General features: G+C 57.5%; 1 protein-coding gene across 2 annotated transcripts in view; it reads left to right on the top strand.

Moving 5' to 3' along the window:
- KCNN1 (potassium calcium-activated channel subfamily N member 1) overlaps nt 1-26,940 on the top strand; it is a 67,543-nt gene that overhangs the window by 26,446 nt on the left and 14,157 nt on the right. For both annotated transcript variants that reach the window (XM_075902761.2, XM_075902760.2), the window contains exons 4-6: nt 11,569-11,994; nt 15,892-15,987; nt 16,485-16,903. In XM_075902761.2, coding sequence (XP_075758876.2) covers nt 11,650-11,994; nt 15,892-15,987; nt 16,485-16,903 — 860 coding nt within the window. In that variant the 5' untranslated portion in view covers nt 11,569-11,649. The remainder of the gene's footprint in view (nt 1-11,568; nt 11,995-15,891; nt 15,988-16,484; nt 16,904-26,940) is intronic.

Below are 26,940 nucleotides of genomic sequence, written 5' to 3'. Positions count from 1 at the left end.
GTGAGATTGGCCGTGGGCTTGGGTGTGCACACGCGTGTGTGTGTGAGATTGGCCGTGGGCTCTGGTGTGCACACGCGTGTGTGTGAGATTGGCCGTGGGCTTGGGTGTGCACACGCGTGTGTGTGAGATTGGCCGTGGGCTTGGGTGTGCACACGTGTGTGTGTGAGATTGGCCGTGGGCTTGGGTGTGCACACGTGTGTGTGTGAGATTGGCCGTGGGCTTGGGTGTGCACACGCGTGTGTGAGATTGGCCACCGATTCGGATGTGCACGTGGGTGACCCGCACGTGGGATCAGCAGCAGGCCGGGGGGCTGAGACCACCCCTGAGTCTCTGGCGGGACCGTCCTTCCACGTTCCGGGCTCTGCGCGAATGAGACCCCCCCCCCCCCAAGGCTCCTGTCAGGGGGGCGGGGCTTCCCTTCCGACCCCAGCACCCCCCGTGCGGCTTGTGCCGGGCACCTGGGGCTTCTCCTCCCTCCGCCCTTGCAGCTTTTGCCAGGGCCTAAGGCTCGGGGCTCCCCCTGCCCTGCCCGCGCGGGGCTTCTGCACCCCCCATGTGGATTCTCCCCTCGCTCGGGCGCTTGCCTGGGGCCGAGTGGCGGGGGGCTGCTCTCCCTAGTGGGGGAGAAGAGCCGGGGGGGGGGCAGGGAGGAGGCAGCCCGGCTGCTCCCGGGGAAAGCGAGGCAGAGCGGAGCCCAGACGGCTGCGAGGGGTACACATGCCCCCGGCTGCTCAGGAATTTGGGGCCCCGCATTTTCAGGCGCCCCGCCCCCCCGGGCTGGCCCTGCTCTCCTGGCAAACCAGGCACGTGCAGAGGTCCCGAGTCGGGGGGGGAGGCGGAGGCGCAACGCACGGTGAGGGGCGGGTTGGTTTTTCAGCCCCTCCCGCTGTTATTTCGGGCCCCGGCCCCCGGCTCGCAGGCAGCCTGCGCCTTGTCCCCGGCAGGCGCCCCCCCAAAGTCCCGCTCGCCCGTGCTCTGTAATTCAGCGCGTCTCGGGGCTGGGGCGCCGGAGCATCGATCCCCCGCAGTGTCGCCCCGCGTCAGATCCCGAGGCAGCAGGACAGGCTAATTCGGGCTCGGTTCCTCCTCCCCCCTCCGGAAAGCGACTCTGCCACCCAACCCGGCAATTACCCGACAGCGCGGCGGGCGGGGAGCGGCGGGCCGGGCTGTAATTATCCCCGCCAGCAGCTCGGGAGGGGGCAGGACTCCAGCAGCCCCGCACAGCGGGTACGGGCGCGGGCGGACCTGGCGTACCGGGCGGGGACCTTGACCGCTGGCTCCCTGCCCATTCGGGCAAGGGCTAGTTCAGGTGCCTGTGGGAATGAGAGAGAGAGAGTGTGTGTGGGGGGGGGCACCTATCTCTGGGGGGGCACCTATCTCTGGGGGGGGCACCTATCTCTGTGGGGGGGGGGGCACCTATCTCTGGGGGGGCATCTATCTCTGTGGGGGGCACCTATCTCTGGGGGGGCATCTACTCTGGGGGGGACCTATCTCTGTGTGTGGGGGGAGGCACCTATCTCTGTGGGGGGCACCTATCTCTGTGGGGGGGACCTATCTCTGTGTGGGGGGAGAGGCATCTATCTCTGTGGGGGGGCACCTATCTCTGGGGGGGACCTATCTCTGGGGGGGACCTATCTCTGTGTGTGGGGGGAGGCACCTATCTCTGTGGGGGGCACCTATCTTTGGGGGGGCACCTATCTCTGTGTGTGGGGGAGGCATCTATCTCTGTGTTGGGGGGCACCTACCTCTGTGGGGGGGCACCTATCTCTGGGGGGGACCTATCTCTGTGTGTGGGGGGAGGCACCTATCTCTCTGGGGGGCACCTATCTTTGGGGGGGACCTATCTCTGTGTGTGGGGGGAGGCACCTATCTCTGTGTTGGGGGGCATCTATCTCTGTGGGGGGGCACCTATCTCTGGGGGGGACCTATCTCTGTGTGTGGGGGGAGGCACCTATCTCTCTGGGGGGCACCTATCTCTGGGGGGGACCTATCTCTGTGTGTGGGGGGAGGCACCTATCTCTGTGTTGGGGGGCACCTATCTCTGGGGGGGCACCTATCTCTGTGGGGGGGCACCTATCTCTGGGGGGGACCTATCTCTGTGTGTGTGGGGAGGCACCTATCTCTGGGGGGGACCTATCTCTGTGTGTGGGAGGAGGCATCTATCTCTGTGTGTGTTACTGGGTGCATCCACGGCAGAGCTTCTGTGTGCAAAGGTACGTGGTCACAAGCGATCTGTGCGTGCAAGAGAGAATGTGCGGGTACGATTCTGTGTGTGTGTGTGTGACACAGTGGCATGTGGACAGGTGTGTGTTTGCGCCTCTACAGCTGAAATTAAAGCTCAGGGCCAAGTGTTAAGGGAAATCGTTTTTCTCCCTTCTCCTTGTAAGACCCTTTTAGGTCCTTGAAAGCTGCTCTCCTGTCCCCTCTCAGTCTTCTCCTTTCCAAACTAAACAAGCCCCGTTCTTTCAGCCTTCCCCCCTAGCTCATGTTCTCTAGACCTTCCATCATTCTTGTTGCTCTTCTCTGGCCCCTCTCCAATTTCTCCACGTCTTTCTTGAAATGTGGTGCCCAGAACTGGACACCAGACTCCAACGGAGGCCTACTCAGCACAGAGCAGAGCGGCAGAAGGACTTCTCGTGTCTTGCTCCCACACTCCTGTTCATGCAGCTCAGAATCCTGTTTGCTTTTGTTGCAACAGTGTCGCACGCTTGACTCCTATTCAGCTTGTGGTGCACTCTGCCCCCTAGATCCCTTTCTGCAGGACTCCTTCCTAGACAGTCGCTTCCCGTTTGGCCGTTCAGAGACGTGTCTTGCGTCCAGCCCTCTCAGCCCCCAAGCCCTAGGTGGAACAGAATGTTTCCCCACCTGCTGGTTCCCTGACTTTGTCCCCGTGATCCTCGTTCATTAGTTTCCGTTCAGATTAGCAGCATAGCTCCCAAGGGCCCTGGAGAAATGGGTCTCCAGGTATAGCAGAGAGATTTTGTTCCGTCTGCCACCTGGTGGCAAGAAACCAGGGAAAGCCGACAAGAACCGGTTACAAAGGGAGCCAACGGAGCGTGGAAATTCATTTGCAAATTCAACCCCATTAATTTAGGATCGATTAAGGATCTCCGCTGGTTAACGCACTACAAAGGCAATTTCCCCGCTCTGGATATTCACATCTCCACAGCCAGTCCTGTGATCGGGCCGCTCCCGCCCTGACTTGATCAGCTTCATTCACACAAGCAACGGCTCCCTTATAGAAATCCCTGCTCCTGCAGCTTCCACCCCAATACATCTGAGGAAGTGGGGTTCACCCAAGAAAGCTCATGCCCTGATCAGCGTCTAAGGGTGTGTCTAAACTACATGGCTCTGTCGATGGAGCCATGTAGATGAAGCTGATCGGCAGAGGGAAATGAAGCCGTGATTTAAATAATCGTGGCTTCATTTAAATGTAAATGGCTGCCGCGCTCTGCCGACCAGCTGATCAGCTGTTTGTCAGCAGATTGGGGCAGTCTGGATGCGCCGTGGTCGACAAGGAAGCCTTTGTCGACCAGCGCAGGTAAACCTGGTTTCACAAGGCATACCTGCACCGGTCGACAAAGGCTTTCTTGTCGACCGCGGCACATCCAGACTGCTCCAATCTGCCGACAAACAGATGATCATCAGCTGGTTGGCAGAGCGCAGCAACCATTTAAATTTAAATAAAGCCACGATTATTTAAATCGCGGCTTCATTTCCCTCTACCGATCAGCCTCATCTACATGGCTCCATGGACGGAGCCATGTAGTTTAGACACACCCTAAGGGTGTGTCTAGACTACAGGGTTTTGTCGACAAAAGTGGACTTTTGTCGACAAACTATACCTGCGTCTACACTGCCGCTGAGTTCTGTCAACATAACGTCGACAGAACTCAGCAGTTTTGTCGACGGCTGTAAACCTCATTCTACGAGGAATGACGCCTTTTGTCGACAGAGTTCTGTGGACAGAAGGCGTTATTGCATCTACACTGTCCTTTGCGTCCACACTCTCATGTCGACAAAGCGGCTTGCTGTGTCGACAGAACTGGTTGTAGTCTGGATGCTCTTTGTCGACAGAAGCTTTGTCGACAGTAAGGGTACGTCTAAACTCCATCGACGGAGCCATGTAGATTTGTTTGTTTGGCAAAGGGAAACAAAGCCGCGATTTAAATAATCGCGGCTTCATTTAAATTGAAATGGCTGCTGCGCTGAGCCGACAAACAGCTGATCAGCGCGGTAGTCTGAATGCTCTCCCGCCGACATGAAAGCCCTTTATCGACCTCCCCGGTAAACCTCATCCTACGAGGCATAACGGGGAGGTCGATAAAGGGCTTTCAGGTCGGCGCGGGAGCATCCAGACTAGCGCCCTGAGCCGACAAACAGCTGATCAGCTGTTTGTTGGCTCAGGGGGCAGCCATTTAAATTTAAATGAAGCCACGATTATTTAAATCGCAGCTTCATTTCCCTTTGTCGATCAGTCTAATCTACATGGCTCCATCAATGGAGCCATGTAGTTTAGACACACCCTATCTGTCGAAACTTCTGTCGACAAAATCCTGTAGTCTAGACATACCCGGGTGTCCCACGACTCCTGGCTGTTTTTGCAGATACTGACTCCCCCGGCAGCCCTGCGGAGACGTTTCTTGGCTGGGGTAATTCCATGCCAGCCGGGGAGGTGGAGGCAGAGGAGCGCTCTTTGGAAATAGCCGCCTCCTCACACTGCTGAGACAGGTCTGGCCCGCAGCCGGAAGGGAGACCCGGATGGAAATGCCAAGTAGTGTCAGAGCCTTGGGGTGGATGAATGACTCCCGGCTAGTTTGCTGTGCAGCTGAGCCGTTCGCCGTCGTCGGGAAGGGCTGTGCCTATAGCTCTCTGTCGGCAGCTGCACCCCAGAGGTGGCTGCATTTTCAATGCTCCATGGCAGGGTCCTGGAGGTCTGCTTTGGGGGGGCAGCAGGAGGTCAGGGCTGCTCTGGCGATGGCCGAGTTCCCCCACCCGCTGCTTGGTGCAGCGCCTGGAAGAGGCCAGAAATGCTGCGTAAGGGCTAAATATGATTCCTTATTCAGACTCATTCTCTCGCCTCCATCGCCCTCGCCCTCCAGGAGCTGGGGCTGCCTCTGACATCCCAACCGGCTCCCCCGATCCATGGGTGACTGGATCCTCTCTGCCCCACTCCGGAGGCTGCCCTCTTAGCCCTCCCTGCTCCCAGCCCCTCGGGTAGATTTGACAAGCTGCTGTAAGCAGCGCTGGATGTCGGCGGGCGAGTTCACGCCCGCTGGAGACTTGGGAAAACCTGCAGCCTCCCCCCGCCCACCTTGTTTTTTTAAACCAGCCTGCAGCTGTTCCACGCAGGAAGGAACAGGGCGGACGACTGGCTCGCAGGCTGTTTCTGCAGATCTTTGTAACTCTGCTCTGCAGTGCGGCCTTCTGAGAGGGCATGACCATGTGGGGGCAACCCCCCCGGTCTGTCCTGTCAGGGCACCCGCGGCCTGGGCTCATACAGACAGAGCGGGGGACGGTTCCTCTCCTACGAGCTTCATGTTGCACGTCGCTGCGGCGCCCGCCCGGCGCCAGAGCCCCTGTCCACACGGAAGCTGGATGGCGCTGCCCCTCCGGTCTCTGTGTCCAACGGGCCCTGCCGTGGCGCGCTACACCGAATTGGCTGGCTGTCCAGGCAATGCCAGTCTGACCCGCCCCACCGTATATTTTGGATCCGCTTCCCCTCTGCATATGCCCGCGTGGGTCTCGAACAGAGCGAGGAGGGGGCGCCTCTCTTCGGAGTAGTGCGGGAAATGAGGCATGGGAAGCAATTCCCACCTCCTCGGACTGGCACCCGGGATCCTCCCGTGGATTTTCCGTACCCCCCCTCCCCCCCCACCGGAGATGGGAAATTAAAACTTGACCAGCAGGGAGCCAAGGTTGGCGAGTCAGTGCTAGCTATTAACCCCACCCCTTCAAGGCCCCGGTCCAGCCTCTCATCCGCAAGGCTGCCTGTTGCCCATGCCCATCACCATGGTATCCGGGCACCCCATGGAGCTGGCCTGGCCATTGTAGTTGGGTGGGGGCTAGTTCCCTGCCACGACCAGGGCGGATCATAACCCCCGTCCCTCCCCCGCACCTATTTTTAGGCTGAAATCTCTGGGAGTCATGGGCAAGCCGGCCTGTTGGGTTCCTCTCTGTCACTCGCTCGCATGGTTCTTCCAAAGGGGTTCTCTGAGTGAAGCAGCTGGAGCCCAGGCACCCCCAGCCCACAGAACCCCCCCTGCTCCTGGGGAGAGAGGGGGAACCTCCTCCCTCATCTGTGAGTTGCACCTGGGCTCCCCTTGACTTTGGCTTTGCACCCAGGCCGGAGAGAGCCGGGCTCCATGGATGGGCATCTCCTGGCCTGTCTCAGGAGCCCCCAAGAGCAGCCCAGCTCAGCCCCAGCACTGCCCACAGAGGTCGCAGCAGCTGTTTTGGGGTGAGGGGGGGTTCCTGCTTACCCACAGGCTTGGAACCGTGACGAGAAGCCCTGTGCGACTTTTCCCTGCTGCACGCCGGCCAAGCAGCGGCTGGCGTAGGGTCCTCGTCCCTCCCCTCTCTCCATCTGCATCCAACGGGCCGACCACTTTTAACAAAGGGGGTTTGGATTTTCAAACTCATCCTCAGTGCGTCAGGCAGAGGACGGTGTCGGCTTTAGCCAAAGCTCTGTCCAAAGGCTTTTCCTGCCACTGCAAGCATGAGAGGGGCCAATCCACAAAGCTGGATGGTCGGCAAAGGAAGTGGCGGCTGAGGCCCGGAGCGTCACAGCACGCCGAAAAGCAAAGCCCAGAAAAATGTCGCGAGACTAGCCTGCGTTACAGCTGGCAATTGTGAAAAAGAAATAGCTTCAAACTTTGGAAGGATTAGAAACCTTCATGCTTCAGGGCATGAGTTCCAATCCCTAATAGGGGTCAGGAGGAAAATTTTCCCCTGAGGTTTTCCCAACCGGATTTTTCTCTCACGCCAGTTGCCACCGGCTTATACCGGGAACAGGCTAGCTGCGGAGCTGACCGGGAATGCTTTTCCATCCGAAAAAGCTGATTTGTCAAAACCAAAATGGTTCATGGGAAAGGAGCAGTTTGGACGACTGATTGAGGTGGGAAATGGAAAAAACAAAGTTTCGAAAGAGTTGAAATGGGATGTTTGGCTTTTTTCTACATGCACGGGGGTGGGTTTTGATTCCTAAGAGCCGTTGGTTTCAAACTTTTCCTCGATTTCTACATACATGAATTTTTTTAGTCACAATCGAAATGTGTCGAGACTCTCACAACCAAGTCTTTTCATTGGCCCGCTCGGATTTTGTGTGTGTGTGGGTGTGCAATCCGTTTGTGAAAATGTGCGAGAGTTTGACTTTGTCCTAATGCAGGGTTGGAATTTTTTTTTCAACATCTCAGTTCTCCTGAGGTGGGAAACGCATGTCTTCCTCAACACTAGCTAGACAGGTGCCCAGTATGGCAGCAGTTATGGTCCGATGACGCTATAGCCATGCGTGTGTACACACGTGTGTGTGTGTGCACATGCACACACACATACACACACACATACACACCCCTTTTCCCCTCCCTCCCTTGCTCCATATCCAGCAAGGAGCCCACAAATCATGTGACCAGGGAGGGTGCTTTTGTAACACCCCCCTGCCAACTCTGCTAAGCCTGAACAAATTCATGTCACTAGTGACCCTGCCTCAGGACCGGAGCTAAAGGACTGCGTCTGTTGCTCCAGAGCGGGAGGTGAGGCGTGATTCCAGCTCTGCGGTGGACGCTCTGGTTCGCGCTCGGCTGGCACCCGGGAGATTCATTCCCCAACCTGTGCCCGGCGCCAGATGCAGGCTATTAATCAGCGCCCGGGAAGGGCTTGGGTGCCAGCCAGCGAGATGGCTTTGCACAGTGCAGGAAAAATCAAAGCCTTATTAGAGAGGCCCAGAGGGATGAGTCCTCTCCCCACTTCCTGCTGCAGCCGGTCCCTTCCCGCCCGGCGTCAGCCTGAGAAATGCTGGATCCCAGGTCTCCAGAGCAGCAGCGAGCCAAGGAAGGGGCGGGCGGGAGGGCAGCCTGGCAGGTGTGCAGCCACTGTTACTCAGGTGCTGATTCTGCCGGTGCTCAGGGCGAGGCGGGGGTCGGATGGGGGACCGGCCAGGGCTACCCGGGTTTGGGGTGCTGTGTGGGTCCGCAATTTTGAATCACACCCCCGAGAGTTGTTTGTGATCCTGCCGCCTAGGCGAGTCACTAGGGGACGTGCTTTGTACTGAGAGCGTGAACATCAGAACCGCCAGGCTGGGTCAGACCAAAGGCCAACCTAGCCCAGCGTCCTGTCTGCTGATAGATGCCAATGCCAGGTGCCCCGGAGGGAGGGAACCCAACAGGGAATCATCCATTTCTAATAAGTATTGATGGACCTAACCTCCAGGAATCTATCTAGTTCTTTTTTGAACCCTGGTCTTCACAGCATCCTCTGGCAAGGAGTTCCACAGGTTGATTGCGCCTTGAATGAAGAAAAACTTCCTTTGGTTTTGTGACGTAGCGGGGGGTACCTTGCTGGTTGCTATGCTGGGCAGTAGGTTGTGAGTGACCTCCACTGGCTGCTGGCTGCAGCACGGCCCAGCAGGGCAGGGGATGAGTCATTATGCATGGGGGCTTCGAAACTCGTCAGACAGGTATCTCCCAGGGAGCGGGATAATGGGAAGAAGGGGTGTGGAGCCCTGGCTGGGGGTAGGGCTGGAAGTGAGTGGGGTAGTTTCTGTGTGGTATCATGGAGGAAGCAGCCTAGGCAACAGGCTGGGATTTAGGGGCCCAGGCTCCCCCATCTGAAGGGGGGCTGAGGCATCCTAGGCCTGCCCTGTAACCAGTTACATCTGTGCTGGGCTGTATCCTGGAGAAGCGATAAACTCCCTCTATTCTACTGGCTGGTGGAGTCTGTCCGTGCCACTATGGGGGTGCAGGAGATGGGAAAACCCCAACGCGCCGCCACAGGTTTGTTTTAAACCTGCTCCCTATTCATTTCATGTAATGACCCCTCATTCTTATGTTATGGGAACAAGTCAATAACTTTTCCTTATTCACTTTCTCCATACCTGTCATTATTTTAGGGTGTGTCTACACAGCAGCCTTACCTCGAAATAAGCTACACAATGTGCCCTATGCAAATTACGCATCTTATTTCAAAAGAGCTTATTTCGTAATTTGGTGCAGACTACACAGTGCCAAATTTCGAAATAACCCACTGTTCCCAAACATCCCTTACTCCTCGTGGAATGAGATTTACAGGGACGTCAGAATAGCGAGCCCATGATATTTCGAAATAACGGGCTTGCTGGGAAGATAGCTATTTCGGGAGACCGGAGGTATCCTGAAACAGCTCTGCTGTGTTCACATAGCCTTATACACCTCTATCATATCCTCCCCACCTTAGTCTCCTCTTTTCTGAGCTGAAAAGCCCCCGTCTGTTTAATCTCTCCTCTTACGGCAGCCGTTCCAAACCCCTCATCTTTTTTGTTGCCCTTTTCTGAACTTTTTCCAAGGCCAATGTATCTTTTTTTGAGATGAGGTGACCACATCTGTCTGCAGGATTCAAGATGTGGGGGTACCCTGGCTTGATACAGAGGCAATACGCTATTCTCTGTCTTATTCTCTTTCCCTTTTTTAATGATTCCCAAGTTTGTTTGCTTTTTTGACTGCCGCTGCCCACGGTGTGCCCCGGCGCTTCTGGATAGATCCCAGCAAATCTGTGGGTATCTGCTTTATATCTATTGGCTGTGTTTGCAGATCGGACATGGATAGAATCATAGAATACTAGGACTGGAAGGTCATCGAGGCCAGTCCCCTGCCCTCATACTGTGACCATCCCCGATAGACATTTATCTAACCTACTCTTAAATCTCTCCAGAGATGGAGATTCCACAACCTCCCTGGGCAATTTATTCCTGTGTTTCACCACCCTGACAGGTAGGAACTTTTTCCTAATGTCCAACCTAAACCTCCCTTGCTGCAGTTTAAGCCCATTGCTTCTTGTTCTATCCCCAGAGGCCAAGATGAACAAGTTTTCTCCCTCCTCCATCTGACACCCTTTTAGATTCCTGAAAACTGCTCTCATGTCCCCTCTCAGTCTTCTCTTTTCCAAACTAAACAAACCCAGTTCTTTCAGCCTTCCTTCATAGGTCATGTTCTCTAGACCTTTCATCATTCTTGTTGCTCTATAAATGTGTCTGCACGGGGTTCTGCTAGTGGGCGCTGCCTTTGAGACGAGATTTGAAACTGCTCCTGAATGCTCCATCCTTATGCCCAATATGCCCGAGGAGGCACGGAATCAGTATTGAGCACCAAATTTGGCCTGCCGGTCGGATCGTTCGCTCCCCAGGCCCAGGCCGGGTACGGACAGGGAATGTGGTAGTTACGACCCGCCTCTGTCTGACCCCCACCCTGGGGTCGCTGCAGCTGTCTGTGAAATTCGTCACTGCCCCATTACCCGGTGGCTGCCAGTTGTTAGGTGGTTAGGGCACTTGGCCGCAGAGGTGGCCGCATTTCCAGTGCTGGGAGGCATCCCTGTGCGGAGCTGAAGTTCGTAAAATTCGTCAGGGAGCCGCGGGGCCCGCAGGGTTGGAATCAGCGGCGCAGTTTGCTTCCGTGTTGGGGGGGGCGTGTTCAGAGCTGAGGACAGGCACTGGTAAGGGGGACTCCTGGCTTTTCTTCCTAGCTGGGGGAAGGAAGGGTCATCCAGGGAGGAGAGGAAGGAGCAATGCCCCCTAGGTATCCCAAGGAGGGGAAGAATTCTAGTTAGATGGGCTCCCAGTCTGGTGCCCCTCACCGGAGTATCTGGGCTGCATGACCATCCCTCCCCATCCTGGCATTGTCCTGTCCTCCTGGCCCACTGCCCAGGTGCGAGTTTCACCCTGTAATAATTCCAAGGGCTGGGCAGACAAGCCCTTTGCTTCTGCGTCAGGCCCCTGGCCCGGTCCCCACTTCTGGGTCTCCCCCTCCATTTCCCAAAGGAGCCTTTATCTCCTTCGGGGTGGGGGCCACATGCTGCCTCCGCGGAGCTGCCAGGGCTCCGGGGTTCCAGAGCGGCCCGGGTGGCGGGGGGGGAGGGGGAGCGCAGTTTAGAGCCACACGCTGGGCCGCCTCCCGTTGCTTGCGTTCGGCCGGGGCCACAGGTGTCAGGGTCGTGGCCAGAGATAGGGGTGAGATCTCCCTTTCCCCCAGCAGTCTCTGCTCCCCAGGTCTGCGTCTCTCTCACCCAGGGGCGGGAGGAGGTCGCCGACCCACAGAAAAATCAGTCAGGGGCCACACACGAGTGAGAAGCAAAAAACCAACAAACCAAACCCCTCACTGACGTGCCCCCCGGCCGAGGGGCAGAAAGACCCTCTCCTCGTTCCCCTCACATGCCAGAGCCTGGGGGGGGGGCCTGGGCCAGTAGATTTTGTGCACCCCGTTCCTGCAGACTCCCCAGCGCTGGCGTGGGGGCCCTGAGCCTCGGGGGCCGGATCCAGGCAAGCCAGGGGCCAGGCCTTTGCTTCCCCACCCCCCCTCGAATCCCGTCTCCGTCTCCCGCCAGGTAGATGCGGACTCCCGGGCTCTGAACCATGCGGGCTCCACGCCGTCGTTCCGCGAGCCCCGCCCCTTCGCCAAGATAGCCATGAGCAGCTGCAAGTACAATGGCGGCGTGGTCCGGCCCCTGAGCGGCCGGGTCGCCTCCCAGCACCACCCCCTCGCACCCGGGGCCGAGACCCAGCCCTTGGAGGTGGTGGTCTCCCACACGGAGCCGTCCAAGGGCACGGCGGGCAGGCTGGGGCCGGAAGAGAAGGGGGGGACGCGCTCCTACAGCCCGCGGAAGAACCAGAACGTCGGGTACCGGCTGGGGCACCGGCGGGCCCTCTTCGAGAAGCGTAAGCGCCTGAGCGACTACGCCCTGATCTTCGGGATGTTCGGCATCGTCGTCATGGTGACCGAGACGGAGCTGTCCTGGGGCGTCTACACCAAGGTAGGGGCCTGGCGTGGCGCCGGAAAGCCGGGCACTTGGGGGGCGGAAGAGGCGGGACCCCGTAAGCCCTGTCAGTCGCCCCGGAGAAGCAAAGGAGCCCACCTTGGAGCAAAAGGGGTCTCACGCAAGGGGGAATTTCGTCCCGGGGGCAGGGCAGGCCGGAGGCTGGGGGAGTGTTAGTGGCTGTACCGCACCTGACACACCAGGGCCAGGACCGATTGCAGGGTAGGGATGGAAGGGTGTGTCCACACTTGCATCCTCTTTCCAGAGAGGGATGCAAATGAAGACATCCGAAATAGCAAAGGAAGCCGGGATTTAAATATCCCGCGCTTCATTTGCATATTCGTGTTATGGTGCTATTTCGAAATACCAGACGCTGTTAAGACGCGGTTATTTCGAGAGAAACCCCTTCTCTCGAAATAACTGGTAAACCTCATTGTGGCTATGTCTAGACTGCAAGCCTCTTTCGAAAGAGGCTTTTTCAAAAGATACGTTTCGATAAAGCCTCTTTTGAAAAAGAGCGTCTAGACTACAACCGGTACTTTCGAAAGAGCAAACCGCTTTTTCGAAAGAGAGCACCCAGGCAATCTGGACGTTCTCTTTCGAAAAAGCACAGTGTGCATGACATAGCGCCTTATTTCGAAAGAGCACTTTCGAAAAAAGGCGTTCTTCCTCGTAAAACGAAGTTTTCCACGGTCGAAAAAACTGCCGTGTTCTTTCGATTGACTTTCGAAAGAATGCGGCAGCAGTCTAGACGCAGGGGAAGTTTTTTCGAAAAAACCCTGTAGTCTAGACACACCCTGTATGAAGAATAAGGGTTATTTCGAGAGAAGGGTTTTTCTCTCGAAATAACTGCATCTTAACAGCCTCTGTTATTTTGAAATAGCGCTATCTTGAAATAGAGCCATAACACGAATATGCAAATGAATATTTAAATCCCGGCTTCCTTTGCAATTTCGGATGTCTTCATTTGCATCCCTCTCTCGAAAGAGGGTGCAAGGGTAGACACACCCGAAGAGAGTTGCTGTTTAAACGGGGGATTGATGAGCATGAGCTTATGGGTGACCCACACAGCTCCCAGGCCAGCTCCCAAAACGTTACGAGTTTTCTCTGTAAAAAATACGCTAATGAAGGACTCATTTGCATGAGTCGTGATCTCATTTGCATATTTTCTGCCGATCCGTTTTTGTGCTAGGGGTTTTGTGCAAACATCTAGACGACATCCCTCTGCCAGCCGAGGGATGTAAATGAGGCACTTTGAAAGTGCAAGTGAAGCAGGGATTTAAATATCCCATCGCATCATGGCGCTCTTTCGAACAAGCGCCATTTCGAAAGTAAAACCCCGGTCTAGACACGGTTCTTTCAAAAACGGCAGGCTTTTTCGAAAGATCCTGTACTCCTCAGAGCGCCGTGACGTGATTATGCAAATGAAGCGCGGGATATTTAAATCCCCGTTTCATTTGCACTTTCAAAGTGCCCCGTTTACATCCCTCTGCCGGCAGAGGGATGTTGTCTAGGCGTAGCCAAACAAGCTGTGTGGGCGATTTCTTTTTGCTCAAAACCCCCTTTTCCCACAAGATCGGTATACCCCATACCAATCTTGCGGGAAAAGGGGTTTGTGCGAGAAAAGAAAACGTTCCCACGGCTTGTTTTTGCGCAAAAACCCCTAGTGCAAAAACGGAGCGGCAGAAAATATGCAAAGGAGATCGCTGTGACGGCGTGTTGGGGGTCCCCCGTCTCCTGCACCCCAAAATGGCACAAACAGACTGCACCAGCCGGTGGAATAGAGGAAGTTTATTGCCTCTCCAGGATACAGCACAGCACAGATGGAATCTGGTCACAGAGCTGGGCTGGGATGCCTCAGGCCCCCTTGAGATGGGGGAGACTGGGCCCCTAAACTCCAGCCCCTTTCCCTAGGCTGTCTCCTCCATGCTCCCAGCCCGCAACATCTCACTCTCTTCCAGCCCTGCCCCCCAGCCAGGGCAGCATTCCCCCTTCCTTTGTTCCTCTCCATGGGGGGTGTCTGGCCACTGGTTTGCATAGTGACTCATCCTGTTTTGCTGGGTCGTGGTACCCACGGCAGCCAGTGGGGGTTACCCCAGAGCCAGCAGCATAGAAACCAGCCAGGTACCCCCACTACGTCACAATCGCGACTCATGCAAATGAGTCCCTCGTTAGCACATTTTTTGCCAGGAAAACTCGTAACGTAGACATAGCCCCACTGTGTGCACCCCCGGCTGATTTTTCTGTGGGTGTGCAGCCCCCGATCCAGAAAAGGTTCCGCACCCCCATAACGGCTGAAATGTTCAGCAGTTACACCGTTAGCCAATTACACACGTTTTAACATCCCTAAGGCAGGTGTCATACATGTACTCCACGTAAGGGATAAGGACCGTGTGTGAGCCCCCCTGCCGGCGTGTGTGTGTGCACACGCTGGTGCGTCACAGTGCAGGGTGGGTGCCTCTAGGGGCGTGTAAACGTGCGTGCACGTGTCCCAGAGTCTGTGCGCTTGTGCACGCGAGCGTGCCCTGATGCGGGGATACATGCACGGACCCATCTCTTGCATGCACGCCTCTTCCCTGGGCATCCCATGGAGGTGCCCCCCCGGCCCCACGGATGGCGGTCTGCCCCCGAGCGGCACTGAGGATTAATGGGCCCTGCCCTGTGAGGTTTGAGGCTGATGGGCGTTTTGCGCTGACAGTCGTGCCCACTCTTGGCCCCTCGGCTCCTGGGCGGGACCCCCCTCTGCAGGGTGGCAGCCCCTTCTCGGGAAGCCCCCTCCACGCCAGCGGCAGAGACAGCCTCTTCTCAGGGGTCTACGCCAGTGCGGCGACCCTCTTGTGGGAGGGCCCGCTCTCACCCGGGGGTCTCCGCCTCCAGGACGGCGCCCCTCAGGCCTCCAACCGCCTGCCTCCGCTGTGAGCCCCTTCGGGGGTCCCTTCCCTCTGGACCCCCAGGGCCTCCCCTCCCAGAGGGAACGGTGCCCCCCTGTTCTCCAGCCCAGAGCAACTATGAGCCAGCACCAAACAGGAGGGTTTATTGAGCTTTGAACCCAGCAAAGGATCCCTCAGGCCAGTCGCCTGGGCCCTCAGCCCCCACGTCAGCCTCCCCTGCAGCCAGCTGAGTCCTGCCTGCTCTGCTCTCAGTCCCCCCAAAACAGCCCCCGTCTCCCAGCAATGCCTCCAATATCCCCCGCAACAGCCCCTCCCCCGGCCATTCTCTTCTCCCCAGGTAAGAGGGTCACCTGGCCCCTCTTCTCCACCCCCCTCCCCGTCCAGTGTTCAAAGGAGGTTGATGTGGTTTTTCGAAAAAGAGGTGGGTTTTTTTTTTAGGGTCTAGACGGCTTGCTGTTTTGAAAAAACCTCTTTTGAAAAAGCGATCGGAAGAAGCTATGCAAATGCTCGCCAAATTTACAGAGCTTCTTTCGAAAGTGAAAGCGAGTCTCGGCCTCCCCTGAGAGTGGGGGGGTCCTGTAGCATTCCAGCCAGTCGCAAGGCCGCGGGAGACAGCAAGTCCTAGCCAGGGGCAGCGGGTGAAGGCAGGGCCGGGGGGAGACAAGCCCCCAGCCCCGCCCCCAGCCCCGCCCCCAACTCCGCCCCTTCAGCCAGGCCCCGCCCCCTGCACCATGGGAAGTGCAGTTCCGGCCTCCCCAGCCCCAAAGTTGATCCTAGCTGATCTGCACCTGCCTGTCCGTAAAGGTTTGCGGGAGCCTGTCGAATGGGCTGCCAGCCTGTAATGACAAGCTGGTCCAGCGGGTGCTTTGGCTCAGAAGGAGGTGTCTTTCCAAGCCAGGGGGCGGGGCAGGGGGGTTGCTCCTTGCTGGGGTGGTCTCAGTGTGGCTTGGGACAGGGCTGATGGGAATTCCTGCCCCACGCTGCTCCTCTGTCTCCCTTTTAGGAGTCGTCGTATTCATTTGCACTGAAATGCCTTATCAGCCTTTCCACCATGATCCTGATGGGCCTCGTCATCATGTATCACGCCCGAGAAATCCAGGTGAGCAGCCCTCCCCATGCCCCCCCGGCTCACAGAGAGGGCCGTTGGCATCACACAGGGACCCCCTTGTGACATCACACAGGGACCCCCTTGTGACATCACACAGGGACCCCCTTGTGACATCACACAGGGACCAGCTCGGAGTCCCGTTGCATGAGCTCACACCAAACCCTCTTCCTCCAGCGCAGCAGTTTTCAAACCATGGGGGGACACCGGGCTTCGGTGCTGCGGGGAGATCCAGTGAGCAGTGGGGGGACTAAGACCGCTTCCTGCCTCTCCTGGCCCCGCAGACCAAGCTGCGCCCCAGAAGCAGCCGGTTCCCAGCCTCTGGGAGCGCGGAGTTGGTGCTTGGGTCCGTGGCAGGGCCAAGGGCTCGCCACTCCTGGTCCAGATGCAGTCCGTGGGCCAGATCTGGCTCCCAGGCCACCTCCTTGTTAGGTGCTGCTGGGCCTTTCGACCCCTTTCCCTCCCCGCCGCTAACCCCTCTCCCCGCCCAGCTCTTCATGGTGGACAACGGGGCGGACGACTGGAGAATAGCCATGACCTACGAGCGGATCTTCTTCATCACCCTGGAGCTGCTCGTGTGTGCGGTCCACCCCATCCCGGGCCAGTACCTCTTCACCTGGACGGCCCGGCTGGCCTTCACCTACACGCCCTCGGTGGCCGAGGCCGACGTGGACATCATCCTCTCCATCCCCATGTTCCTGCGCCTCTACCTGATCGGGCGGGTCATGCTGCTGCACAGCAAGCTCTTCACCGACGCCTCCTCCCGCAGCATCGGCGCCCTCAACAAGATCAACTTCAACACCCGCTTCATCATGAAGACCCTCATGACCATCTGCCCCGGCACCGTGCTGCTGGTCTTCAGCATCTCCTCCTGGATCATCGCCGCCTGGACGGTCCGCGTGTGCGAGAGGTGAGGGCGGCGGTGGTGGGCGGGGCGGGCGCCGCCCCCTGGAGGGGCGGGGCATTGCCTGCCTGCCGGTGCAGCGGGAGACCGGCCGGGCTCTCTAGGCTGGAGCGAGGGACTGGCGCATGGGAGGTCGCCCCACGAGCCGAGGGAAAGGGCCTTTTGCCGTAGAGAACAACACCCCTCTGGGAACCCCAGCAAGGAGCAAGCCCCCTGCCCCGCTCCCTGGCTTGGAAAGCCACCCCCTTCTGAGCCAAAGCGCCCGCTGGACCAGCGTAAGGCCTGCAGGCGACTCACTGGGCATGGTCTTGTCATTACAGGCTGGCAGCCCCTAAGTTACTGTGGCTTCCACCGCTTTCGCCTTCCTGTCTATACTTCTGCTAAGCCCAGCCATTGTGTGTGTGTGGGGGGGGGGGGGGGCGTGACTACGTCGGATCTGGCGTTCCGGGATCTATTATTTGAACAAAGGCAGCACCCGAGCAGCCCCCATCACGCCCCTGGCGCCCTCTAATCTTTTCCATCCCCGTGCAGATTTTTCCCCGTCCATGTGCGGAATCATTTTTTTTCACATGCACCCAGGCATGTCTGAATGTGCACCACCAAGAGAAACACAAAACCTAACGGTGGGCACTCTGCTAATCAGCCGGGCAGCACTGAAACCATTCCTGAGTGGCTGTCCAAGTGTCCAGCTTACAAGGGACACTGCTCATGCCCCCTGTGCCAGGCGCTGTACAGACACAGAACAGATTGTCCCTCCCGCTAAGATCTTCCAATCTAAGTGTAGATGACACCAGCCCTTCCTTACCCTGCTCAGCCCCTATGTCTGGGCTTCTCCTCCCAGATACCCACTGAGCTGTTGGAAAATTAAAGCAGCCCACGCTGCATCTTAATGAGGCTGCATCTCTGAGGCCCACAGCCCCCGACACCAGAACTGGAAAAAGAGCCGGGGTGCTTTTAAGAATCCTAGGGGGTCACTGTGGTTGCTGGGAGAACATGGCTCGTTGGCTCTGGACAGCTGCCGGGAAGGGCAGGGGCCTTTGGGCATGCGTGCCAGGGAGGGGGCAGGGCGTGAGTCACCCCCGAGATTAGCTCTTCCTTTCTGTGCCATTTCGGAATAGAACGCCACGGAGGGTGCCCCGGGTTTAGGGGCACAGCCGCGTGGGACCTGGCGGCAGCCACGGGCACGTGGCAAGCACGGTGAAAGAAAGAACTAATGTAATGTCTCCGGGAGAGCGCACAGCGTGTGCTGCAAGACCCTGTGTTTGGAGCTGACTTCTAGCCTGGCCTCCCCTGGATATAGGCCCCATGTCTCCAGGGCTCTTTCTCCCACGCTCAGGGCTCCAGAAGGAGCTGGTGCCGCTAAGGAGCTATTTTTAATGGCAGGCGTGTGCCGCTGGGACTCCGGGCTGCCCCTTAGGCTGAGCTGTTCCCCCGTGGCCCAGCGCTCCGCAGGGCATCCGAAGGCAAACGAGACCCCACCTTTGGTGTCCAGCTCATGATTTTCCATGGCCTTGTGGACGCTTTGGCTTGACCGCGCTTCCGTGCCAGGGGCCACAGGCGGCGACCGGCTAGGGAGACAGGCAGAGAGCTACTTTGCCCTCCCCGGGGGCCCTTTCTGGGCCCCCCAGCCGTCCCATCATGCATTGCTTTCCGCTGGGAGGAACCCCAGAGCACCAAAGCTGGTTGGGGCCACCTCCCTGCCCCCCTGTACCCTCCCCCGCTTCTTTTCTTCTCTTCCCCCCTCTGTTCCCATTCACCTCCCTTCTCCTACAGGCCTCTTTGCCCCTGCCTGGTGGTGCCCCTGCTGGATATTGGGGGGATCCGCAGCACCCTCAAACAGAGGATCCATCCCCAGCTGAGAGCCCTCGGGGGGGGGGGTTACCCCAATAGCCCACTTTGGGGGGGTCTTGTCCTCTCAAGTGCCCCCCCAGCCTTGGTCCAGGGGGTGAGTGAAATCAGCGAAGCTGGGAGCGAGGATTCCAAGGCAAGGTGGCTTTACACCCGCCGGGGATCTGACCCCAGGCCTCCAGCAGAGCGGGGCCGATTTACGCCTGCTAGGAATCTGGCCCTTTGCCTCGTCTTTAACTGGGGCTGATCCCCTCGGGCAAGGAGCACGACCTGGGCTCTGGCCTATAAGGGAGCCTCCGCCTCGGGACCCCTGCGTGCTCCTTCAGACGCACCGGGCGCAGGCTGGAGGGGTGTGTGGGGTGCGTGTGTGTGTGCGCCCCTCTCCTTCCCTCTGCCGCCTGCCCTGTGTCCCCTGCCCCGGGACGGCTCGTTAACCTGCTCTTCTTTTCCCTCTCTGATTGCTCTGCTGCTCACAGGGACAAACTGTGAGTCTCCGCGTGCAGAAACCCCCCCTGCACGGGCAGCCGCCTGCCGCATCCCAGCCTTGTGCCTGCCAAGAATTTAAGATTCGCTGCCGCTGGCGGGAGGGGTGGGGGGGGGGTGTCCAGTGTGCAGCCAGGGGTCCGCGACCCTTGAAAGAAGGCTGGAGTCACGTCACTTGGAACCGCTGCATTTCATGTGGAGGGCGGCAGGGCCCCCCCGACATTCTGCCCCCCCATTCCAGCTGCACCCCAGGAATCCAGCCCTGCCCCTTCCCGACCTTCACCTGCCTTTTCTCAGCTCTCATCCCATCCCTGCAGCGCTCAGGCCAAGAGAGGGTCTGTTAACCCCTCAGGACAGAGGTGGGGAACCTACGGCCCGGGGCCAGATCCGGCCCCCGGCTTGCCTGGATGCAGCCCCCTAAGGCTCAGGGCTCCCCCCCCCAGCATTGGGGAGCCTGCACTGGCGCCCTGTGCCCCTAACAGGTAAGCATCCCCCTTCATCACTGCCCCCTCCTCTCCTGCACCCCACCTCCCACCCAGCCCTCTCACCCCAGCCCACCCCAGCACCCCTTCCTCTCCTGCACCCTCCCTCCAGGACCCCACACCTCAAACCCGCTTCCAGGCAGCCCCCTCCCACACACAGAACCCCTCACTTTTGGCCCCACTGCAAAGCCTAGAGGGTCCCATGAAATCGACTAGCCCAGGTCCCCTTAGGCTCTGGTGTGCGAGGGGAAAAGTCTTTCTGCTTCTCAGTCGAGGGCCACGGCAGTGACTTTTTTTTTGCTTCTCACTTTTCTGCGGCCCCTGACCCAGAAAGGGCCCCCTGCCCCCGCTTTCCAGTGCAGGAGTTGCTGGGTTAGGGACCCTGCCCTCTCCTCACTCCAGACCCAACAGGCCTTCGCCAGGACAGCAAACTCCGATCCGGACCTCCTGGCCCTTTTGGCCTCCCAGGCTGGTATTTCCCTAGCTCCTCTGGGCTTTGCATCAGCTCTGTCCTGTGCCTGGGACACATCGTTGCTGAGTTTGGCTCCAGCCCTGGCTGCATAAACCCAGATGACACCCAGCCTGGAGAATCCATGTCTACACAACATTCCTGTTCCTTCCTCTAGCGCCTTCCATTGGGGGATCTCCGAGTGCTGTTCACGGGGGACTCCTCACAACCTTCCCGGGGAAACAAATCCCCCATTGGACAGATGGGGAAACTGAGGCACGGAACAAGGCGGAGACTCGCCTGGGACCACACAGGCAGCCAGTGGCCATGCCAGGAATAGAACCCGGGAGTTCTCACGCTCTCTGCCATTGAAAGGGAACCAAAAAAAAAAAAGGTGAAAATGCTTCTATGAAGCAGCCGTTCGTGGGGCTCCGATTTATTACCAAACACTCAAGCAATCTGGATATGGGGCTGAGGCGGATAGATCCATAAAGCACGACTCAACCCACGGCTGGAGCCATAAAACCGGGAAGAGAATGAAGACGCTTCCGGGGGCTGGGCAAGAAACAGCTTCTCCTCGCTCTTTATCAGTGAGGGTTTGGCTCAATTGTCACCCAAGGCCTTTTGCTCGGCGCCCAGTGTGTCTGCTGCTCGGCGTGTCTCCGCCATTAGCAGCGCAAGTCAAATGCGCGTAGAGTCCCAGGAGCCGTCCCTGCACACAAGCGGGGAGATGGTGCTAGCGAGCAAGTGAAAGGCAGAGATGGAGGAAGACTCTGAGACTGTGTCCAGACTCAGGGTTTTTTCGGGAAAAGTAGCCTTTTTCCGAAAAAACTTCACCTGCGTCTAGACTGCAGCCGCGTTCTTTCGAAATTAAATCGAAAGAACGCGGCTTTTCTTTCGACGGCGGTAAACCTCATTTCACGAGGAAGAACGCCTTCTTTCGAAAGTGCTTCTTTTGAAAGAAGGCGTTCTTGAATGTAAATAGGGCTTCTTCGAAAGAGAGCATCTAGACTCACTGGGTGCTTTCTTTCAAAAAAGCGGCTTGCTCTTTCGAAAGTTCCGCGTGCAGTCTAGACGCTCTCTTTCGAAAGAGGCTTGCAGTCTAGACATAGCCTGAGAAAGAAAGAAAGAAAGAAAGAAAGAAAGAAAGAAAGAAAGAAAGAAAGAAAGAAAGAAAGAAAGAAAGAAAGAAAGAAAGAAAGAAAGAAAGAAAATGGGAGAATGAGCCGGTGTCTTCCTTCTGTGCCAGCCGAGATCTAAAGCAGGCCCACTTAACGCAGACAGAAATCCAACGGGATGATACCACTTAAATCCCAGGTGTGCCCAGGGATGTAAAGTGGGAGTGAATTGGTACCTAGGTTTTGATCAGGCCTGACTTTTCCCCCCTAGCAAACCTGGCCCTCTTCTGCTGTCGACTTCCTCCTGCGGCTGTCTCTGGCCGGGCTTGGCTCAGGGATGCTGCTTTTTCAAGAGCCCCCTGTCTTCCCTTAGCTCCCCTCCCCCATCGCCACGTTAGCCAGAGAGGGGTGGGGTGAGGGGGGTGAGATTCACAGCTCCATGTCTCCATCCTAGCTTCTCCAGCATCCGCTCATCCATCCAGGCGCCTCAGGGAGATCCCCCTGCTACCTCCAGATTCTGGTTTTTTTACCCATAACGCTTCACCACCTCATCGCCTTTCCGCCAAGAGACAAGCCGCCTTTTTCCCATAGCGCTTCATTCCCGCAGCTTCCCTCCCCACCGCGGTTCCAAGCCAAACTTTCAAAGGTTCCCTCGACCCTTTCTGCACCCCCCCCTTGGAGAGCGAATGCATGAGCCGGGGGGCCGGGGAGGACCGGGGCATGTCTGACGGTAGGGAGCTGGGTGGGGTAGGAAGATCTGCCTGAGGAACGCAGCAGTCCTAAATTCCAAGTCTCATATTGCTTGAATCTGATCTCTGACGGGTTTGGGGCTCTCTCTCTCTCTCTCTCTCTTTCTCCCCTTGTTTCCTCCCCTGCATGTGTCTGACAAGTCTGGCAAGATCTGCAACACTGCTCCGTGTCGGTGATTTGGGTCTGGGTTTTTACCACCCCAGTCCACCTCTTCCACCTCCTGGGTCATTTTTTTCCGGGGTTCACTCTTTTGGTTTTCTCTCTGTGAAATTCTGCACTCAGGGTTTCATGGCCGGGCGGACGACTCAAACAGAAGCATTTGGTGTTAACTCATTAGATCAGGGGCCGGATGCGGCCCGGGGGCCAGTTCCGGCCCACCTGACACTCTGATCCGGATTGCATCTGGCTGCTTTCTATGTACATCCTGCTGCCCATGCCATCCAATTTCCAGAGGGTAGCTCTGGCAGCAGGATCCTATTTAAATGGCTCCCGGCTACGGGCGCCACCCTGTCAGGGGCCAGAGCTCTGAGCCCTTTAAATAGCAGCAGCAACCTCGGGCAGCTGCCAGGCAACGCGGTAGTAGGGCGGCCAGGAGCCACGATCCCTTTGCTGTGTTTTTATTCCAAAGCCTCTGGCTCCAGAGAACTCTGGAGGGAGGCTAGTTCCCAGCCCCGCCCCTTGTTCCATAGGCTCCGCCCCTTGTTCCATAGGCCACGCCCCTTCTGACATAGGCCACGCCCTTTCTGGGAGGAGGGGAGCCAGGCCGTGACTAGTACCAAAATTCAGTATGTGGTGCCCCTGTGAAAATTATTCCCCCTTCCCGCATTAGATGCTGGTCTAATAAGAACACGGCCCCCGGAATGGTCTCTCCTTGATGTTCAGACACAACTGGGCAGGAGAGAGCCACCCTGGGAGTTCCCGTTGCTCTCAGAAGCCGTTCATTTCCCTAAGGATGCCGTTCAGTCCAGCGCAGGAGCCTGGGCCAGGCCCACAAACCACTTGCATCCCCCGTAAGCCCCTAAGCACAGGGCTTGAGTCCCGTCTAGAAGTCTCGTGCTGGAGCGAGTCTCCCCATCTCCTGTCATGCCCAGCCTGGGCCGAAAGGACGTGGCCCAAAGGCCTCCACCCCAGCACAGGTGACGGGCGGAAGGAAATCAGCTGAGACGTGGGCCCAGGGCGGGGGTGTTCTCGCACCTCCCCGGCAGAGCTGTGACCAGGGGACTCACGAAACACTCGGCTGGCCCAAACTCAAGCAAATCCGCCAGGGCTTGCGGAGAGGTCTCCTCTGCCGGCCTGCTTGGCGTGAGGGGAGGCCAAAATTCGGGACCTTTCTCCAGACCTGAAGGGGCTCTGAAATGTTTCCTTTTGCGCTGCTGGGATGCTCCCGGCTGGGCGGAGAAGGGGGGGTCCCACCAGGAATGGCCCCGTCTTGGGGCGTTTCCCTCCGGAAGAATCTCAGAGTTTTGATCTCTCGAGATCTCAGGGATTTTCATATCACGGGGATGTACCTGATTGCAAACTTAGCGAGGCAGAGCCCCCCAGGTGTGTGGCGTCAGCTGGTGTGTCTGGATTCAGTAGCGTTTGAGGGCTCTTGGGTTCTGTCCCCGGCTTGGCCATCAACTCCTTCCTTGATCCAGGCTGCCCCCCGTGTGCCTCAGTTTCCCTAGCTGTAAACCGGGCTATTGCCGATCTGTTGGGGCGGTTGTAAGACTATTAATTTTCACGTGCTTTGAGATCCTCGGGGAAAGATGCAGACAGGCCGAGCTATTCTTCATTGATCCCTCCAGGTCCGTGGGAGACTTGAAATCTCTGCTGAGCTTCGCAGAGGGCACGGGTAACAGGCAAAGCTCTTTCCTTCGCCTTCATGCCACCTTTCAGATGTTTTGCTCCCCCGCCCCCGCCGATTTCTGTTGTCCCCGGTTCAGAGCCCTCCGTAAACTGTCACGGCGAAGCCCCTAGGAGGTTGTACCGTGCGTGGCTTTCTCTCCTCTCTGCAAATGCTGGAAGAAAAGGTCCCTGACGAAAGGCATGTGGCTGTGTCCTGCGTGTGCATCTCACTTACACGCCACCTCCGTGTCGGGTTGATTTGTAACGCCCGGGCTTCCCCCTCGCACCCGGATGGCTCGTTTCACTCTGCACTCACGGGGGAGGGGGCTCCCCTGTTCCCAGGGTGGTCCCCCCCGGGGTTGTGAAGGGTCTGTACATGAATGTGCTGTCACCATTTATCTTCATCCAACAAGTCAGCCCTGCCGGGGGCAGCAGTGCAGGCTGGCAGAGCAAAGGCAACGGGTCACTGCTCAGTGGTGAGCAAGAGTCTCCGTCCAACTCACTGGCACGGGAAAGGGGCGGGTGCCAAGTGTGATTTTGGCCAAGGGGGGTTCAACTGCAGAGCCGCATTATCCTGTCTACTGAGAGGAGGAAAAGGCCTTTTCCCATCTGCTACGCTTTACGGGGAAATTCAACCCCACATGATGTGACGGCACGTTGGGGTTTTCCCGTCTCCTGCACCCCCATAGTGGCAGAGACAGACTCCACCAGCCAGTGGAATAGAGGGAGTTTATTGCTTCTCCAGGATACAGCCCAGCACAGAGGTCATCTGGTTCCAGGTAGGCCTAGGATGCCTCAGCCCCCCTTGGGATGGGGGAGACTGGGCCCCTAAATCCCAGCCCCCTTCCCTTGGCTGTCTCCTCCACGATCCCAGACAGAAACTAACTAACTCTCTTCCAGCCCTGCCCCCCAGCCAGGGGCGGCATCCCACCTTCCTTTGTTTCTCTCCCTGGGGGGTAGCTGGTCAGACAGGTTTGGAGCCCCCTTTGCATAATGACTCACCCCTTGCCCTGCTGGGTCGTGCTACAGACAGCAGAGGTCGCCCACAGCCCCAGCAAGTTACCCCCCACTACGTCACACATGGCTTCTGGCCTTGATCTTAGCTGAGCAATTTGGAGATTGGGTTTCCTTGGAACCAAGGCTCCTTTATCCCTGGCTGGGGGTATAAAGGGGCACAAACGAAGTTTAATTAATAGAATCCTAGAACCCTAGCACAGGAGGGTCCTCCAGAGGTCATCCAGTCCTGTCCAGTCTCCTGCCCGCACACCAGGACCAAGCACCATCTAGATCTGTGGTTCCCAAACTTTTCGGCGTCACGCCCCCTTCTTGATTTTTGAAAAAACCTTCACACGCCCCCCTCTGCCAAAAAAAAAAGCAGCAAAACTTGTTGAGGAAAAAGAAAGGAACTGAGCGAGGCAGCAAAACTTGATGGGGGGGGAGGCTGGGTCACCTCGTGCCCCCCCTGGAATTTCTTCACGCCCCCCCCAGTTTGGGAACCCATGATCTAGATCAGTGTTTCCCGATTGGTGCTCCGGGGCACCCTGGGGATCCGTGAAGTGAAAGCAAGGGTTCCATGAAGAGCCGGAACCCCCCCACCCCCGTTAAAGAGACAGAGCCATGGCGAGGGCTTTTTTTTTTTTGGTCAATGAAACACGGCAGGGGCCTTTTTTTTTTTTAAAGGCAACTCTATGGGTTCCATGGCCAAATAAAATTGGGAAACAGTGATCTAGATTATCCCTGACAGGTGTCTGTCCAACCTGCTCTTAACTATCTCCAATGAGATTCCACAACCCCCCTAGGCAATTTATTCCAGTGTTTAATTCCCTGGCAGTTAGGAAGTTTTTCCTAATGTCCTTCCTTCTGACAAACAGAGGCTGACAGTCTTTGATGGACCTGTCCTCCATGAATGTCTCTAGCTCTTTTTTGAACCCTGTTCAAGTCCTGGCCTTCACCACATCCTCCGGCGAGGAGTTCCACAGGTTGACTGTGCGCTGCATGAAGAAAAACATCCGTGGGTTTGTTTTAAACCCTGCTGCTGAGTCATTTCATTGGGTGACCCCTCATTCTTGTGTGATGGGAACAAGTCAAGAACGTTTCCTTATTCGCTTTCTCCGCACCTCTATGATTTTATAGACCTTGATCCTATCCCCCCTTAATCTCCTTTTTTCTAAGCTGAAAAGTCCCCGTCTTTTTCATCTCGCTTCATAGAGCAGCCGCTCCAAACGCCTCATCGGCTACATCTACACTACAGGCGCCTTGCGCAAGAAGATATGCAAATACGGCATGGCAATGAATATCGCTGCGCCTCATTTGCATACCTAATGAGCCGCCATTTTGTGCAAGGGGTTTTTGCGCAAGAAGGAGCTGTCTACACGGCTCCTTCTTGCGCAAATCCCCCCTCTTGCGCAAGAGTCGTTCTGCCTGAAAATAAGCGGCAGAACGGCTCTTGCGCAAAGGCCCCTTGCGCAAAAAATGGCAGCTAATTAGGTATGCAAATGAGGGATGCCTCATTTGCATATCTTCTCGCGCAAGAATGTGCAATGTCGATGTAGCCCTCATGTTTGGTGCCCTTTTCTGAACCTCTGCCCAATGCCAAGAGATCTCTTTCGAGATGAGGCGACCCCGTTGGCTGGTGGCATCCCCCCTCGCTCTCCCCAGTTGCTTGCTGCACTCAACCCCAGCCTCACTCTGCCTCCAGCCCCCCTAGGCTGTTTCCCCGGCTCCCTGGGCTCTGGTAACTTCAGCCCGGCTCCCTGGGCTGTTTCTCCGGCTCCCTGGGCTCTGGTAACTTCAGCCCGGCTCCCTGGGTTGTTTCTCCGGCTCCCTGGGCTCTGGTAACTTCAGCCCGGCTCCCTGGGCTGTTTCTCCGGCTCCCTGGGCTCTGGTAACTTCAGCCCGGCTCCCTGGGCTGTTTCTCCGGCTCCCTGGGCTCTGGTAACTTCAGCCCGGCTCCCTGGGCTGTTTCTCCGGCTCCCTGGGCGCTGGTAACTTCAGCCCGGCTCCCTGGGCTGTTTCTCCGGCTCCCTGGGCGCTGGTAACTTCAGCCCGGCTCCCTGGGCTGTTTCTCCGGCTCCCTGGGCTCTGGTA

Source organism: Pelodiscus sinensis, chromosome 32 (assembly GCF_052426305.1).
Source record: "Pelodiscus sinensis isolate ZL-2025 chromosome 32, ASM5242630v1, whole genome shotgun sequence".
In the NCBI taxonomy this organism is placed as follows: Eukaryota; Metazoa; Chordata; order Testudines; family Trionychidae; genus Pelodiscus; species Pelodiscus sinensis.
Note: the sequence above shows the minus strand (reverse complement) of the source record. Positions and strands in the feature narration are given on the sequence as shown.